The sequence below is a fragment of the Epinephelus lanceolatus genome, chromosome 24 (assembly GCF_041903045.1).
Source record: "Epinephelus lanceolatus isolate andai-2023 chromosome 24, ASM4190304v1, whole genome shotgun sequence".
Lineage (NCBI taxonomy): Eukaryota > Metazoa > Chordata > Actinopteri > Perciformes > Serranidae > Epinephelus > Epinephelus lanceolatus.
Genome location: NC_135757.1, coordinates 2,697,493 through 2,713,130, shown reverse-complemented (window position 1 = coordinate 2,713,130; position 15,638 = coordinate 2,697,493). Strand labels below are relative to the sequence as shown.

Sequence of the window (15,638 nt, the reverse complement as noted above, 5' to 3'; positions counted from 1 at the left end):
GCTACCATATAATCTTATGGTCTTGTCACATGATCAAATAGAGACTTGACATTAAACAACATTATTACCATCACTGCATATGTGTATATGACAAATAATACCAAATAGAATAAGGAAATATTAATTTAATTGAATAATGTTTTTTTTTAAAGTTTATCTATAGTTTATGTAGAATATATATTTATAGCATGTTTCGTTATAAATTGCTACTGACTTTTTTTACATAAAATGCAAACAAGCTAGCAAGACTTTACACAGAACATTTAATTAACACTTTGTGTTAATGCGAGGTAGAAGTTGCAGACACAGAACAAAACCAGGAACTGATCATAAAAGTGAGTCAAATCCATTAAAACTAAGAATAAAGCCTAAAGAATAAACCAATAAAGGATACAAAGATAATGAAGTTAATAAAAGTAGACCATTATAAGAGGAAAATTTAATTGAAATAAATAAAAGAACCAAAAACAGAATAATTTACAATAAATAGACCAATACAAGATGTTAACATACAAGTGAAACTGACATTAGATAAAATGAAAGATAAACCATAGAATCAGAAAAAGTAAATGCACATTTGAGTGAAAACCAATAAAATAAAATGGTCAAGCCAGACTTCTGGAATGAATCAACGTCATATCAGGGCCCTATTTCAGAAAGCAGTCCGTTGTCCTTTTGTGAATGAAGTTGTCGTGTTGTGTGTTAAGGATTTACTGCAACAGTGTGACGTCAAGCTGGGGTCCGCTGCACCAGGAGGAACCCAGGGCCCACTGCACCAGGAGGAACCCAGGGCCCTCTGCACCAGGAGGAACCCAGAGTAGCCGATGTCCTTAAACGAGACGATGATAAAGTCCCAATGTCTTCAAACGAGTAGATAGTAAAGTCCTAATGTCCTCAAACGAGACGATAATAACATCCCAGTGTCTTCAAACGAGATGATAATAAAGTCCCGATGTCCTCAAACGAGGCGATAATAAAGTCCCAATGTCCTCAAATGAAACATTAATAAAGTCCCAATGTCCTCAAACGAGATGATAGTAAAGTCCCAATGTCCTCAAACGAGACGATAGTAAAGTCCCAATGTCCTCAAACGAAACGTTAATAAAGTCCCAATGTCCTCAAACGAAACATTAATAAAGTCCCAATGTCCTCAAACGAGACGATAATAAAGTCCCAATGTCCTCAAACGAGACGATAGTAAAGTCCCAATGTCCTCAAACGAAACGTTAATAAAGTCCCAATGTCCTCAAACGAAATGATAGTAAAGTCCCAATGTCCTCAAACGAGACGATAGTAAAGTCCCAGTGTCCTCAAACGAGACGATAGTAAAGTCCCAATGTCCTCAAACGAGACGACAGTAAAGTCCCAATGTCCTCAAACGAGACGACAATAAAGACCCAATGTCCTCAAACGAGACGACAATAAAGTCCCAATGTCCTCAAACGAGACGATAGTAAAGTCCCAATGTCCTCAAACGAAACATTAATAAAGTCCCAATGTCCTCAAACGAAACATTAATAAAGTCCCAATGTCCTCAAACGAGACGATAGTAAAGTCCCAATGTCCTCAAACGAAACGTTAATAAAGTCCCAATGTCCTCAAACGAAACATTAATAAAGTCCCAATGTCCTCAAACGAGACGATAATAAAGTCCCAATGTCCTCAAACGAGACGATAGTAAAGTCCCAATGTCCTCAAACGAAACGTTAATAAAGTCCCAATGTCCTCAAACGAAATGATAGTAAAGTCCCAACGTCCTCAAACGAGACGATAGTAAAGTCCCAGTGTCCTCAAACGAGACGATAGTAAAGTCCCAGTGTCCTCAAACGAGACGACAGTAAAGTCCCAATGTCCTCAAACGAGACGACAGTAAAGACCCAATGTCCTCAAACGAGACGACAATAAAGTCCCAATGTCCTCAAACGAGACGATAGTAAAGTCCCAATGTCCTCAAACCAGACGATAGTAAAGTCCCAATGTCCTCAAACGAGACGATAGTAAAGTCCCAATGTCCTCAAACCAGACGATAGTAAAGTCCCAATGTCCTCAAACGAGACGATAATAAACTCCCAATGTCCTCAAACCAGATGATAATAAAGTCCCAATGTCCTCAAACCAGACGATAATAAACTCCCAATGTCCTCAAACCAGATGATAATAAAGTCCCAATGTCCTCAAACCAGATGATAATAAAGTCCCAATGTCCTCAAACCAGACGATAGTAAAGTCCCAATGTCCTCAAACCAGACGATAGTAAAGTCCCAATGTCCTCAAACCAGATGATAATAAAGTCCCAATGTCCTCAAACCAGACGATAATAAAGTCCCAATGTCCTCAAACCAGACGATAATAAAGTCCCAATGTCCTCAAACGAGACGATAGTAAAGACCCAGTGTCCTCAGACAAAACGATTATAAAGTCCCAATGTCCTCAAACGAGACAATAATAAAGTCCCACTGTCCTCAAACGAGACGATAATAATTTTTAGTTTTTGTCAGTATTTTTCAATAATCTGTAAAATAAAATAAATTAAAATGAATAAACAGTTTAAGGGTGAATAAGATGCCAGAGTGCATTAAAAAAGCATTAAAATAGAGCTTATGGTAAATAAATTTCTTGGGGGAGGAGCCCCCGACAGAGGTTCTAGAAACGCTCCTGGGTCAGTCCATATTTGCATGATGGCGTGGATGACCACCTGCTGACACGTGAACGCACCTCTACTGACATCTACAGGCTTTGTAATTAAGAAGCAGGTGCGCTCTGCCGCATGTCTGTCAGCGTCTGTGTGCAGCCGATGAAAGCGCGTCTCCAGAGGGGATCAGGACTGATTTAGCCCTCACATCTGACTGTGTGTGCAGAAATAAGGCCGTGTGTAAAGACGGCAACACACCAGTTGCATGTATGCAACAGATGTCGGCTAATAATAACAACCTGCTGCGCCTTTAAGAGGATGACTGAGGAGGAAACTTAATATCTCTCCACATCGAGTCTTCATCAATTAACAGTGAGAGCCCACATCAGGGCGATATCTGAATCTGTCCCTCTGCTCTGCTCTGCTCTCCAAACCTGCTTTCTGTTGTTGTTTTTCTTTTGTCACACATAAACCGGATTCAATTACGCATTGCACCTTTAAGAAGCTGTCACCAGGATTAGAGTTACGCGCAGCGAGCCAAGCCGTCCTCCGGAGGGGTTTTACGCACCGTCGGTTCCCAGAGCAGGGTCTCTCCCTCAGCGACATTTCTCCGTCTGTCTCTCTCCTTCTTCTTCGCTCGTCCTGACACCGCCGGGGAGCCCTCCACGCCACGCGACATGGCCGAGATAGGGAAAGGGGTCACCGCCGGGAAACTGGCCATCAACGTCCAGAAGAGACTCACCAGAGCGCAGGAGAAGGTAAAGCTTCCATTCAGCCCTGACGGCAGCGGGACACCATGTCCTCCTGTCACTGTGAAACCCAATCCCTTAACTTTTTACCTTCCAATACTACTCTCATAACGACGCAATGACGGTATAAACCAATGGATTGTTATATATCTTTGTTATTTAAAAAGTTTAAGGGGTTTTTAAATGAACCTAACCTGGCCCCGGGGTCAACCCTGTGACATTTAACCAAGCCACCGCTGAATCTGCACCTTACTAACACTATAGCCTGTATATGATGTGTTAAGGTACTTTTTGGGGGTCCTGTGCATGGTTTAAGGGCTTATACTGGATTGTGATATAGCCACGGTAAATGTCAAGCACGGTTTGAGGGGTAATATCCTCTTAAAACTGAAATTGACCTCATCAACCCATTAACACTGAGCAACTTTAAGTCAAAGGTACAATTATTGGGTTATCTGCATGATTTAAGGGATTATAATGTATTGTCATATAGCCTTTACGTAAATATTGTGGACAGTTTAAAAGGTAAAATCCCCTTAAAATTTATATTGACCTCAACCTCAAAACTAAGGTTAACTCTGTGACATACACGTAACAAATATCACTTAACGTCAAGGGTGTTTTAAAAATTGTTAAAACTGTGCAGAAAAACTATTAATAGCACAGTATACACCTTGATAATGATTAAGGGATTTTCCAAATATTTTAAATGAATCTGAAGGGAAAAGTTGTGATCTTACAAACCCTCAAATTGACTCTATAACAACAATTAATGCACTTTTAATGCTGTTTTTTGAATTGATTAATGTATTTATTGAGGTCGAAGGGGTTTAGGGAGTAAAATCCCCTTAAAATTTTCAAAATAACATGAAAGTCATCTATTCACTTTGGCCCATGCCTTAAAGGAGGCTTAATATGTAATTAGGTGAAAATCAGGAATGGCTTTAACAAAATTTGATATTTTTTAAGGGGTTTCTACCCCTTAAACCCACTTTAATCTACACATAAACCCAATTTAATCCCCTAAATGTATTGCAATCTGTAAATAGTGCATTAAATAAACCCCTTAACAAGCAAGAAAGACACCTGAATTTGCTTCTTATTTGAAGCAAAGTTAAGGTAAACACCTTAAATTGATAATTTGGGCATCAGTAAGTTCATCTTGGGCTTTACAAATTAAGGTGGTTTGGTTGTGATTAACTTTAAAATTAAAGGGTGTTTTACTACAATAATAAACTATCGTGTTTTTGGGTGTGTATTAGGATTAAGTTATTGTATTTTAAGGGATTCTTGTTTCTTAGTCCGTGAGCATTTCATCAGCACACCGACCCTCAATTAGCAAGAAGTAGCTAGAACTACTACGTTCGATGATGGACTGATAATATTTTGGGGGTCATAGGTCAAAGGTCAAGGTTATTGTGACCTCATTTGTCTCATTCTTGTGAACTCAATAATTCAAGATTTCTTAAGGGAATTTCTTCAAATTTGGCACAAATGTCAACTTGGAGTTGTGGATGAACTAATTACAATTTGGCGGTCAAAAGTCAAGATCGCCATGACCTTGCATCTGTCTTATGTAAATGTGATACCCCAACAACACCTTGAGAGAATTTCTTCAAATTTGGCACAAAAATCTGCTTTGATTCAAGGATGAACTGATTAGAATTGGGTGGTCAAAGGTTAAGGTCACTGTGACCTCATCAGTTGCATTCTCATGAACACGATATCTCAAGAAGGTGTAAGCAGGATGTTTTTCGAATTTTGTACTTAACGATGAACTGATTAGACTTTGGCAGTCCAAGGTCAAAAGTCACTGTGACCTTGCATCCATCTAATTGTCGTGAACGCGATATCTCAGAAGTACATTGAGGGAATTTCTTAAAATTTGGCACAAATGTCCACTTGGACTCAACGACAAACTAATTGTATTTTGGTGGTCATAGGTCAAAGGTCAAGTTCACTGTGACCTTGTCTGTGTTATTCATGTGAATACGATATCTCAAGAATCCCTTGAGGGAATTTGGCACAAACTCTAACTTGGACTCAATAATAAACTGATTAGATTTTGGTGGTCAAAGGTCAAGGTCACTGTGACCTTGACAGTCTCATTTTTGTGAATGAAATATCTCAAACAGTGAAGGAATTTGTTCAAATTGGGCACAGATGTTCACTTGGACTCAACAATGAACTGATTAAAATTTGGTGGTCAAAGGTCACAGTGACCTTACAAGATGTTTTTGGCCATAATCCAAGAATTCATGCGCTAATTACGACAAAACGTCACACAAGCGTCTAACAGGATAAAATAATGAAGGTCAAAAGGTCAAAGGTCAGCTTGACTGTGACATCATCATGTTTTAACATCATATCTCAGGAATAGAAGGGGAGACATTGGGTCAGATACTGAATTGGTGACTCTAATCTTGAAACTGTGCTGATTGTATAGATCTTCTGTGTGTGAAGCATCCATGTTTTCACTGACATGGATGGGGACTGTCAGAGACACTGGACTGGTGGGCGGAGTCATACAACCACAGGGTGGACTGGTGGGCGGAGTCATACAACCACAGGGTGGACTGGTGGGCAGAGTCAAACAACCACAGGGTGGACTGGTGGGCGGAGTCATACAACCTCAGGGTGGACTGGTGGGCGGAGTCATACAACCTCAGGGTGGACTGGTGGGCGGAGTCATACAACCTCAGGGTGGACTGGTGGGCAGAGTCATACAACCACAGGGTGGAGACTGTTAGGAGTTTAGATCAGTAAGAAAGAATGAGGACTTATTAAATAAGGAGGAACGTATCATGTAAACTGAGATGCAGCCTTAAGGACAGAATAAAACCTGATCCATGGTCTGTGTGGAGCTCTCTGTCTCAAAGTTATTATTGTCTGTCCTAATCACTCTTGTTGCTTAAGCCTGCTGAGGTCTTACCCTCTAATCACCACAGTGCCACACCAGGAGTGTTGTCAGTCAGTCACACAGACGTAAACCTCTTATTATTCTCACTTTGTTTGTCTTTATGCGTCTTCCTGCTGCCTGTGTTTCCAGTTTAAAACCTCCCCCTCAAAAAAGACTCATGGCTTTTGGTGGACGTTTGTAACTCTAACCCGTCCTTCCTCAACGCTCCTCTGATGAGTATCTGCTCATTCCTCGTGGCAGCTGCACATATTTCTAAACCTCCTGAAGTAGAGATCCACACTTCAGACAGTCTTCTTCTCTTATTCAAAGTCTGTCGTTCAGTTACGGAAGACATACTTTCTAAAAATGTCAAACGGCACAGTGTGGTTTGGTTAAGGGACCTGCTGAGTATTAGAGTGAAATATTATCTGCTTTCTTCCAAGTGCTGGAAAAGAAGTGCGACGTCTCTCTCATGTCTGTATGGAGGCGATGAGCGTAGCTTAGCGTCCGTAATATAAATGTTAAAAAAAAAAAGTTTTAGGGGAACTATTTTTTGTTGAGCAACAGCGTATCCATCCGCCCTGTACTTAAATGCTACATCAATGTACAGAGATAGATTTTTGTCAGTATTATTTGAAAGGTAATATCCCCTTAAAGTTTAAAATGACTCTGACATCAAAAAGAAGTCACTTTAAATAAAGGGTGTTTTAAAAACCCTTAAAGTATGCAGTAAATCCATTAAGAACACCATACATGCCTCAACACTTAAATAATTACTGAGGGATTATCAAATAATTTAAGTTAGTCTTTAGCTAAAGGTAAACATCTCCTTTAATTTTTACTTCACAAACCCTTAAATTGACCCTGAAACAATTAAGATACTCTTATTGGGTTCTCTGTACAGTTTAAGAAGTTATGTTGTATTGTAATATGGCTCGTAAATGCATATTCTGCATAGTTAAGAGGTAAAATCCCCTTAAAATTTAAATTGACTAACATTTAACAAGTAACAAAAGCCTCTTTAAATCAAACGGTTTGTTTTAAACCCTTAAAACGTATTTATAACACATTACACACTTAAACACTTTAATAATTATTAAGGGATTTACCAAATATTTTAAAATAATCTTCAACTAAAGGTAAACGTCTCTTTATATTTTTATTTTACAAACCCTTAAATTGACCTCTTACCAATTAAGATACTTTTATTGGGCTCTCTGCACAGTTTAAGGGGTTATGTGGTATTATAATACAGCCTATAAACTGATATTCTGCACAGTTTGAGTGGTAAAATCCCCTTAAAATGACCTCAACCTCAAACTGGGCTCAATACAGTAACATTGAACAATCAAAAGTCACTTTTAATCAAGTTTTTTTTTTTTTTTTAAACAATTAATAACACATTATACACTTATAAACACTCTTAACTTAAAGTGACTTTTGTTACTTGTTCAATGTTACAGGTCTATTCAAATTTTAAGGTCATCTTACCTCTTAAACTGTGGAGAATATTCATGTGTAGGCCATATTACAATACTTTATAATCCCTTAAAGTGCACAGAGCACCCATACAAGTATCTGAATTGTTAAAGGGTCAATGTAAGGGTTTGGAAGGTAAAATTTAAGGGGTTTGGTTTCATAATGACAGTTGAACACTTAAAAACAAATGTTAACCTTGCGTTACAGATTAATTTAAAATATTTGGTAAATCCATTAATAATTATTTAAGTGTTAAGGTGTATATTGTCTTATTAATGGGTTTTCCATGGTTTTAAGGGTTAAAAAAATACCTGATTTAAAGTGACTTTTTTTTACTTGTTCAATGTTACAGGTCTATTCAAATTTTAAGGGTATCTTACTTCTTAAACTGTGGAGAATATTCCACAGTTAAAGTGGAATTGTTAAAGGGTCAATGTAAGGGTTTGTGAGGTAAAATTTAAGGGGTTTGGTTTCATAATGACAGTTGAAGACTTAAAAACTAATGTTAAACTTTCGTTACAGATTAATTTAGAATATTTGGCTAATCCCTTAATAATTATTTAGGTGTTAAGGTATATATTGTCTTATTAATGGGTTTTCCATGGTTTTAAGGGTTAAAAAAAAACCTGACTTGAAGTGACTTTTTTTAATGTTTCAGCATTAAACCCAGTTTTGAGGTTGAGGTCAATTTCAATTTTAAAGGGATATTACCTTTCAAACAATACTGACACTTTTTGTTAAGTTTAAGGGGATTTTACCTCTTAAACTGTGCAGAATATTCATTTACGCATTCTTCTTCCCAGATTGGGTCCTGCTGCTGCTATTATTTTCGGTCAGAAAAGTGGCATCTGGATTAACGACAGCAGTGTTACATTTAAGGTGAGTTATGTTGCTCATGTTTTATGACGAAGAAGAACCAAAGTGGTATTTAACACTTCCCGCCCATTATCACTTCGACACAAAAACGTGGGAAAAGAGGGCTGAAAAACACCAGTTAAGATTTCAATGGTTCGTATGTGCATCATCCATTTTTACAAAACCAGTATCTGCTTATTGAAACTAATCAAAGCATTGTTCAGCTCAACAGGAAGTGTTTAATACCACTTCTTCTTCTTCTTTATAAAATATAAGCAGCACAACTCTCAGCACCATATTCACCTTAAATGTCACACCGCTTTTGTTAATCCAGATGCCAATTTTCTGACAGAAGATAGCAGTAAGAGTTCCCAATCTGGGAAGAAGAATGCGTTTCTGTTATAGATGGTTCAAAAAGGCCACAGAGGTTGTGGTGAGAGGGGTCAAAGGTCATGAGAGAGCAGGGTTAGGACTGGACATGAGGGTATTTTGGACCCAACTGGACTGTTTTAGGCAAAAGAAAAATCTTTATATTCTATTGTATGTTTTGAAAAACACTAAAAATCATAAAGAGTTTGGTTGACGGATGCTCAAACATTTCTTTGGTTCTGCTGCAGGAATTTGGATGTATGAACTTGTTACCTCTAAAATGTGTCCCCGGGAATCATAAACTCTTTCGTGGACGTTTATCTCGAAGGAACAAAGAACAAATTTAACTCTTCAGTCTTTAAGTCCGACACAAAAGCAGCATGTAGAGGCGGGTGTGACGGACGCTCAGGCCATACTGAGCCGCTGAGTCGCAGAGCGGGGAGTAAAGAGGAAGGTCAGAGTATCATCTTCCCTCTGAAGGCCGGCTGAGGTGGAGGAGGGGAGTGTCGGCTTCAGCTGTCTGTCTGCTGGCATGCCACCCTCCACCCTCTCCGCCCTCCACCTCGTCCAACACTGCACCGGCTTACTTTGTCTTTGTACTCTCCAGCTATAAAATCCTGGAAGTCACAACAAAGACATAAAACACATTAAGATAGATTAGTTGATTTAAGCTTCAGATTATGTTTCTTAAAAACGTGACTGAGTTATTTAAATCGACTTAATACAAGACTGAAAAACTCTGTTGTCTGAATAAGTAAAATAACAAAGCAACGCGCTCCTCTTCTCCTCCTCTGCCCTCTTTACACACCGCAGCACCAAACTGCATTTTTCTTTAATTTAATCATCAGAGATGTGATGTGGGAGACATGAACATTATTTCAGGTTGAGTGTTGGTTTAAGAGAGCCCGGTCTCACTCTGAAGTCGTCGCTTGGCAGAAACCAATGCAAAAAAGGTGTCCTTTAGTGACGGCATGATATGTGGCCGGTTGGCGTTCTAGTTTAATGGCGCTCAGCAGCGTCAGGGGGAAACGCCTCTACCTCCCTCCAGGCCAACACATTCTCACTCTGACCTCGTCACATACTGATGCTTGGTCATGGACTTTCCACGTCTACATATGACGTAATTTTTTTGAATTACCAAGATTACTCTCATAATTATGAGAAAAGTTAGAGATAGCGATCTCTGAATTATAAGAACGTTTTCCTGGAAAAAAAATCTACTCACCTTTTTCCGAATTCCAGATTATCTCAGAATTATGAAAAAAGCTGCCATGGAAAAAAATCTGATGTTTTCTGCTGAGTTAACAAGATAATAATCTTGTTATTGTAAAAAATGTTGCACTTGTTTTCTTAAATTAATGAGATACTAATTTCATAAATTCTCATTTTTCTAAATCACGGGAATGTTATCGCAGAATTATAAGAAGAGTTTTCACCAAAAAAATATCCCCCTTTTTTCTCCGAGTTAACAAGATAATAATTTTGAAATTCTTCTTTCTTTTTTTTTTTTTTGTTTAACAAGATTACCTCGGAATTCTGAGAAAGGTTTTTATAAAAAAAAATGTGCCCGTTTTTTCTGAATTAATGAGATTGTTGTCTCAGAATTCGTAAATTCTTATTTTTCTGGACTAATGAGATTAATTTGTGACAATTATGAGAAATGTTTTTTTTTTTAGAAAAGTCATCATGAAAAAAAATCTGCTCTTGTCTTCCTAAATTAATAATAATCTTGTAAATTCTCTTTTTTCTAAATCACAGAGATTATAATATCAGAATACTCATGTTTTTCATGACATAATAATCATGTAAATTCTTGTTTTCAGTTTGTTTGTAACAAGCTCTTGTTTTCCTAAATTAATTAATGTTACAATAATCTCAAATTCTCATTTTTCTAAAATAAAGAGATTACTGTTATGACGAGGGGTTTGCAGTTTTAGCCAAACACATCTAAATGCCAAAATGTTTTTAGCTGTTCTGAAGTGCATGTTTGAGTCCCAACAAAAAACCTGTCGTTGAGTAAAGAAAGAAAAAGAGCTCGTGAGAGACGTTGACGCTGTGAAGCTGGCGTGAAGTCTGAAGCATAAATGAAACTTCCATATTTCTGTTCCATGAGAGGTTCTTAGTACAACGACTTCTCGTATTTCACTGTAAGTAATAATCTGATTCAGACCAGCTGACACCATGGTTGTCATAGTGATGTAATGTCACCCGCTCATGAACTACTCAGCTGTGCCACAGGGCATGCTGGGAGAATTCCCCTCTGTGGAATCCGGATGAGTGCGGTGACGGAGGGGGGAGGTGAGGAGGGGGGAGGTGGTGCCCTTTAGAGAGCAGCCGGACACCCGGAGTGGTGCTGGGAGTCAGAGAGCGATGACCCCACGACACCAACCTCCCCTCTCGACACCCAAGGGAGCCTGAACTCATCTCCTGAGACCACGTTTCTTTCCCAAATCATCCCTGCACACTGCGTCAAAGTCAGTGTTTGTTGGACCCATCCACCACCCCTCACGCCAACCTTCATCCTTGTCCCGCCGTGTTTCTCCCTGACGCCACCGGGCACTGTTAAATTATAATGCCAACAGACCACGTATCATGCCGACATTAAAGGATGCATTTTTTCGTTGGTTCCTGACGCCGCAAGTCACTGTCCACGTGCTGGATTTCAACGACTTCGAAGTGAGACTAGGCTCAATTAAATTGGATAAGTTGGAATACCTTAAACAAAATAATTTGACCACCAAATATCACCACAATTTCTGAATAGATATTAAGTTGGTTCAACTAGTGGTCAAAGCAGATCATGTTGGTTGTACTCAACTTATGGAGTTCGTCAGAATATGAAAGACTCAAGACTCAATAATGGGCGGAGTTGGAACTACTAAATAAGATGGAAATTGTTATCCTAATTTATTAAAGTTGAACCAGTGGATTATTATTTGGAGTGCATATTGTAATAACAGGAAAAGTTTCATTTATTCATTAAAGGTTTCACGTTATAACAAGATAAATAAGTGTACTGTTATAACAAGAAGTTTCTTGTTTTTCATAAGAAAAGTGTTTACCTTTTTTTGTACAAGAAAACTTTGTTATAACATGAAAAATATGTCGTAAAAACATGAAAATATGTCGTAAAAGCATGAAAATGTTGTAAAAACATGAAAATATGCCATAAAAACATGAAATTATGATGTAAAACATGAAAACATGTTGTAAAGACATTAAAAAACTTGTAAGAATATGAAAATATGTCATAAAAACATGAAATTATGTTGTAAAAACAGTAAAAAAACTTATAAAAACAAAAATATGCCATAAAAACACAAAATTATGACGTAAAAACATGAAAACATGTTGTAAAAACATGAAATTGTCGTAAAACATGAACTTATGACGTAAAAACATGAAAACATGTTGTAAAAACATGAAATTATGTTGTAAAAACAGTAAAAAAAAACTTATAAAAACAAAAATATGCCATAAAAACACGAAATTATAACGTAAAACATGAAAACATGTAAAAACATGAAAATTTTTTATAAAAACATGAAATTATGACGTAAAAACATGAAAACATGTTGTAAAAACATGAAAAATTTTTATAAAAACATGAAATTATGACGTAAAAACATGAAAACATGTTGTAAAAACATTAAAAACTTGTAAGAATATGAAAATATGTCATAAAAACATGAAATTATGACGTAAAACCATGAAAACGTGTCGTAAAAACATGAAAATATGTTGTAAAAACATGAAATTATTTCATAAAACATGAAATTATGACGTAAAAACATGAAAACATGTAAAAACATTAAAAAACTTGTAAGAATATGAAAATATGTCATAAAAACATAAAATTATGACGTAAAACCATGAAAACATGTTATAAAAACATGAAATTATGACGTAAAACATGAAAACATGTTGTAAAAACATGAAATTGTCGTAAAACATGAAATTATGACGTAAAAACATGAAAACATGTTGTAAAAACATGAAATTATTTAGTAAAACATGAAATTATGACATGAAAACATGAAAACATGTTGTAAAGACATTAAAAAACTTGTAAGAATATGAAAATATGTCATAAAAACATGAAATTATGTTGTAAAACATGAAATTATGACGTGAAAACATGAAAACATGTTGTAAAGACATTAAAAAACTTGTAAGAATATGAAAATATGTCATAAAAACATGAAATTATGACGTAAAAACATGTAATATGAAAATATATTGTAAAACAAAAATAGACATTGTATTAATTAATCCACTGCCTGTAAATGCTACGTCAAAATGTTTTTCTACACAAAATTATTTTTATTATTTGATCTTCTAGATAAAGGATTATAAAGAGTGAAGCAGTCGGCCGTGATGACTGAATAAACACTGAGAAATAAAGTTCTTTCTGCGATCAGTAATTTGAATCTAAAGTCATCAAACCTCATTGTTAGCCTGCACACCTGCCCCCCCCCCCCCCCGAGGACTCCCAGCATGCCTCACAGCTGTGGGCGGGGATCTGTATGTGTGTGTGTGTGTGTGTGTGTGTGTGTGTGTGTGTGCAGGGGGTTGTATCTATGTATAGCCCTGCCGCGTCTCCTCCTCATCACTCTTAATACCCCACAAACTGCCTGTGTGTGAGCTGCGGGTTTATTTTTGGGGGTTGAAACTGAACACCGACGGGTGGCGAACAGCAGTGAACACACACACACACACACACACACACACACACACACAATTACAGTGGTGAATGTCCCATTTCACCTACACTGTAAGTGATACCTGGATACACAGGGAATCGCTGTGTGGTCACATGATCTTTCCAAACTTTATGGGAATCACCTGAATGCACCATGATGCATTATAATGGTGCACGATGAGCCGACAGACACCGAGGCCTGAAAGGATCCACCAGTTGTGTCGTCCAAATATAGGTTGGGATTTTAATAGATTCCACTGATTAAAATATCTTTAACAAAAGATTTGAATTTTCTATTTAAACTCAATAAATGATAGAAATAAAATGATTAACAAAATAATTACCTTTTATTTTTGTTTTACAAAGTAGTTCTTGTAAATCTTGTTGGAGAGGGTTCATACGTTTGTGAGAAGGATGGTTGGGAGCTGTAGTTTGTGTGACGTAGCCTTTGGCTTAGCTTTTAGCTTGACGTAGCTTTTAGCTTAGCCTGCATGTCTCTCTGCATGTAGCCTTTAGCTCAGTCGATCAGGAATGTAGCGGTTCAGCAGAATCAAGACATAGCCGTTCTTTGTGTCTCACTGCAATGTTAACCTCATTACTAGTTCGTCCATCTTCTTGAAAAGGGTGCGTACATTTGCAAGTGATTGTTGGGAGTGGCAGTTTGTGTGGCGTAGCCTTTAGCTTAGTTTTTAGCTTGGTTCAGTCACATCTCAGTCAAAATCAGGATGGAATTGTTTTGGTTTTTTTTACCTTACTATGCTGTTACCCTTAGTACTAGCTCTCTTGTTGGAAAGGGAGGAAAAGGAGCTGTAGTTTGCGTGACACAGCCTTTAGCTTAGCTTTAAGCTCAGCGTAGCCTTTAGCCTAGCTTGCATGTCTCAGGATTAGGATGCAACAGTTCTTTGTGCTTCACTGCGATGTTACCCTCAGTAAAGCTCGTCCACCTTGTTGGAAAGGGTTTGTAGGTTTGCATGAATGATGGTCGGTAACTGTAGTTGGTGTGGCGTAGCCTTTAGCTTAGCTTTTAGCTCATCTTAGCCTTCAGCTTAGTCGTTCAGGAATGTTGCGGTTCAGCTATGCCTCAGTCAGAATCAAGCGACGTCACCCTCATTACTACCTTGTCCGTCTTATTGGACAGGGATACCATGTTTGCGAGAAGGATGGTTGGGAGTGGTAGTTTGTGTAATGTAGCCTTTAGCTTAGCTTTTAGCTTGGTTCAGCTACATCTCAGTCAGAATCAGGATGAAACAGCTCTTTGTGCCTCGCTGCGATGTTACCCTTTGTAAATCTCGTCCATCCTGTTGTAAAGGGATCATACGTTTGCAAGGAGGATGGTTGGGAGCTGTAGTTTTTGTGGCATAGCCTTTAGCTTAGCTTTAAACTTGGCATAGCCTTTAGCAAGCTTGTCAGGAGTGATGCTGTCCAGCTGTGTTTCAGGATCAGGATGCAACAGTTCTTTGTGCCTTGCTGCAATGTTACCATCAGTAGTAGCTCATCTGTCTCGCTGTAAAGGGTTCGTACGTTAGCGAGAAGAATTGTGGGAGCTTCAGTTTGAGCAGCATATCCTTTAGCTTAGCTTTTAGCTTGACATAGCCTTTAGCTTAGCTTAGCTCAGTTAGAATCAGGATGAAACTGTTCTTTGTGGCTTGCTGCGATGCTACTCTCAGTATCAGCTCATCCATCTTGTTGGAAAGGGATCGTACGTTTGCGAGAAGGATAGTCAGGAGCAGTTGTTTGTGTGGCGTAGCCTTTCGCTTAGCATTTAGCCCTGCTTGCTTCCTCAGCTTTGACTTCTGCTCTCCCCGGCCCACCGCCGGTGTCTTCCTCCTGTTCAAAGTGATCCCAGCGGTCTGAGGATCCCGCTGCACAAGAAGTATGCCTCAGCTTCACAGTCCAAAACACGCAGTCGTGAAAAAAACAACACAAACAGTAATAAAGAGACGCTAACAACAA

At 38.0% G+C, this 15,638-nt stretch overlaps 1 protein-coding gene across 3 annotated transcripts in view; it reads left to right on the top strand.

Moving 5' to 3' along the window:
* The first annotated feature begins 2,830 nt into the window (after nucleotides 1-2,830).
* bin1b (bridging integrator 1b) overlaps nucleotides 2,831-15,638 on the top strand; it is a 34,264-nt gene continuing 21,456 nt past the window's right edge. The window contains exon 1 of one of the 3 annotated variants that reach the window (XM_078165906.1): nucleotides 2,831-3,390. In XM_078165906.1, the coding sequence (XP_078022032.1) occupies nucleotides 3,310-3,390 (81 nt within the window). In that variant the 5' untranslated portion in view covers nucleotides 2,831-3,309. The remainder of the gene's footprint in view (nucleotides 3,391-15,638) is intronic. The other 2 variants (XM_078165905.1, XM_078165904.1) reach the window with 2 other exon arrangements.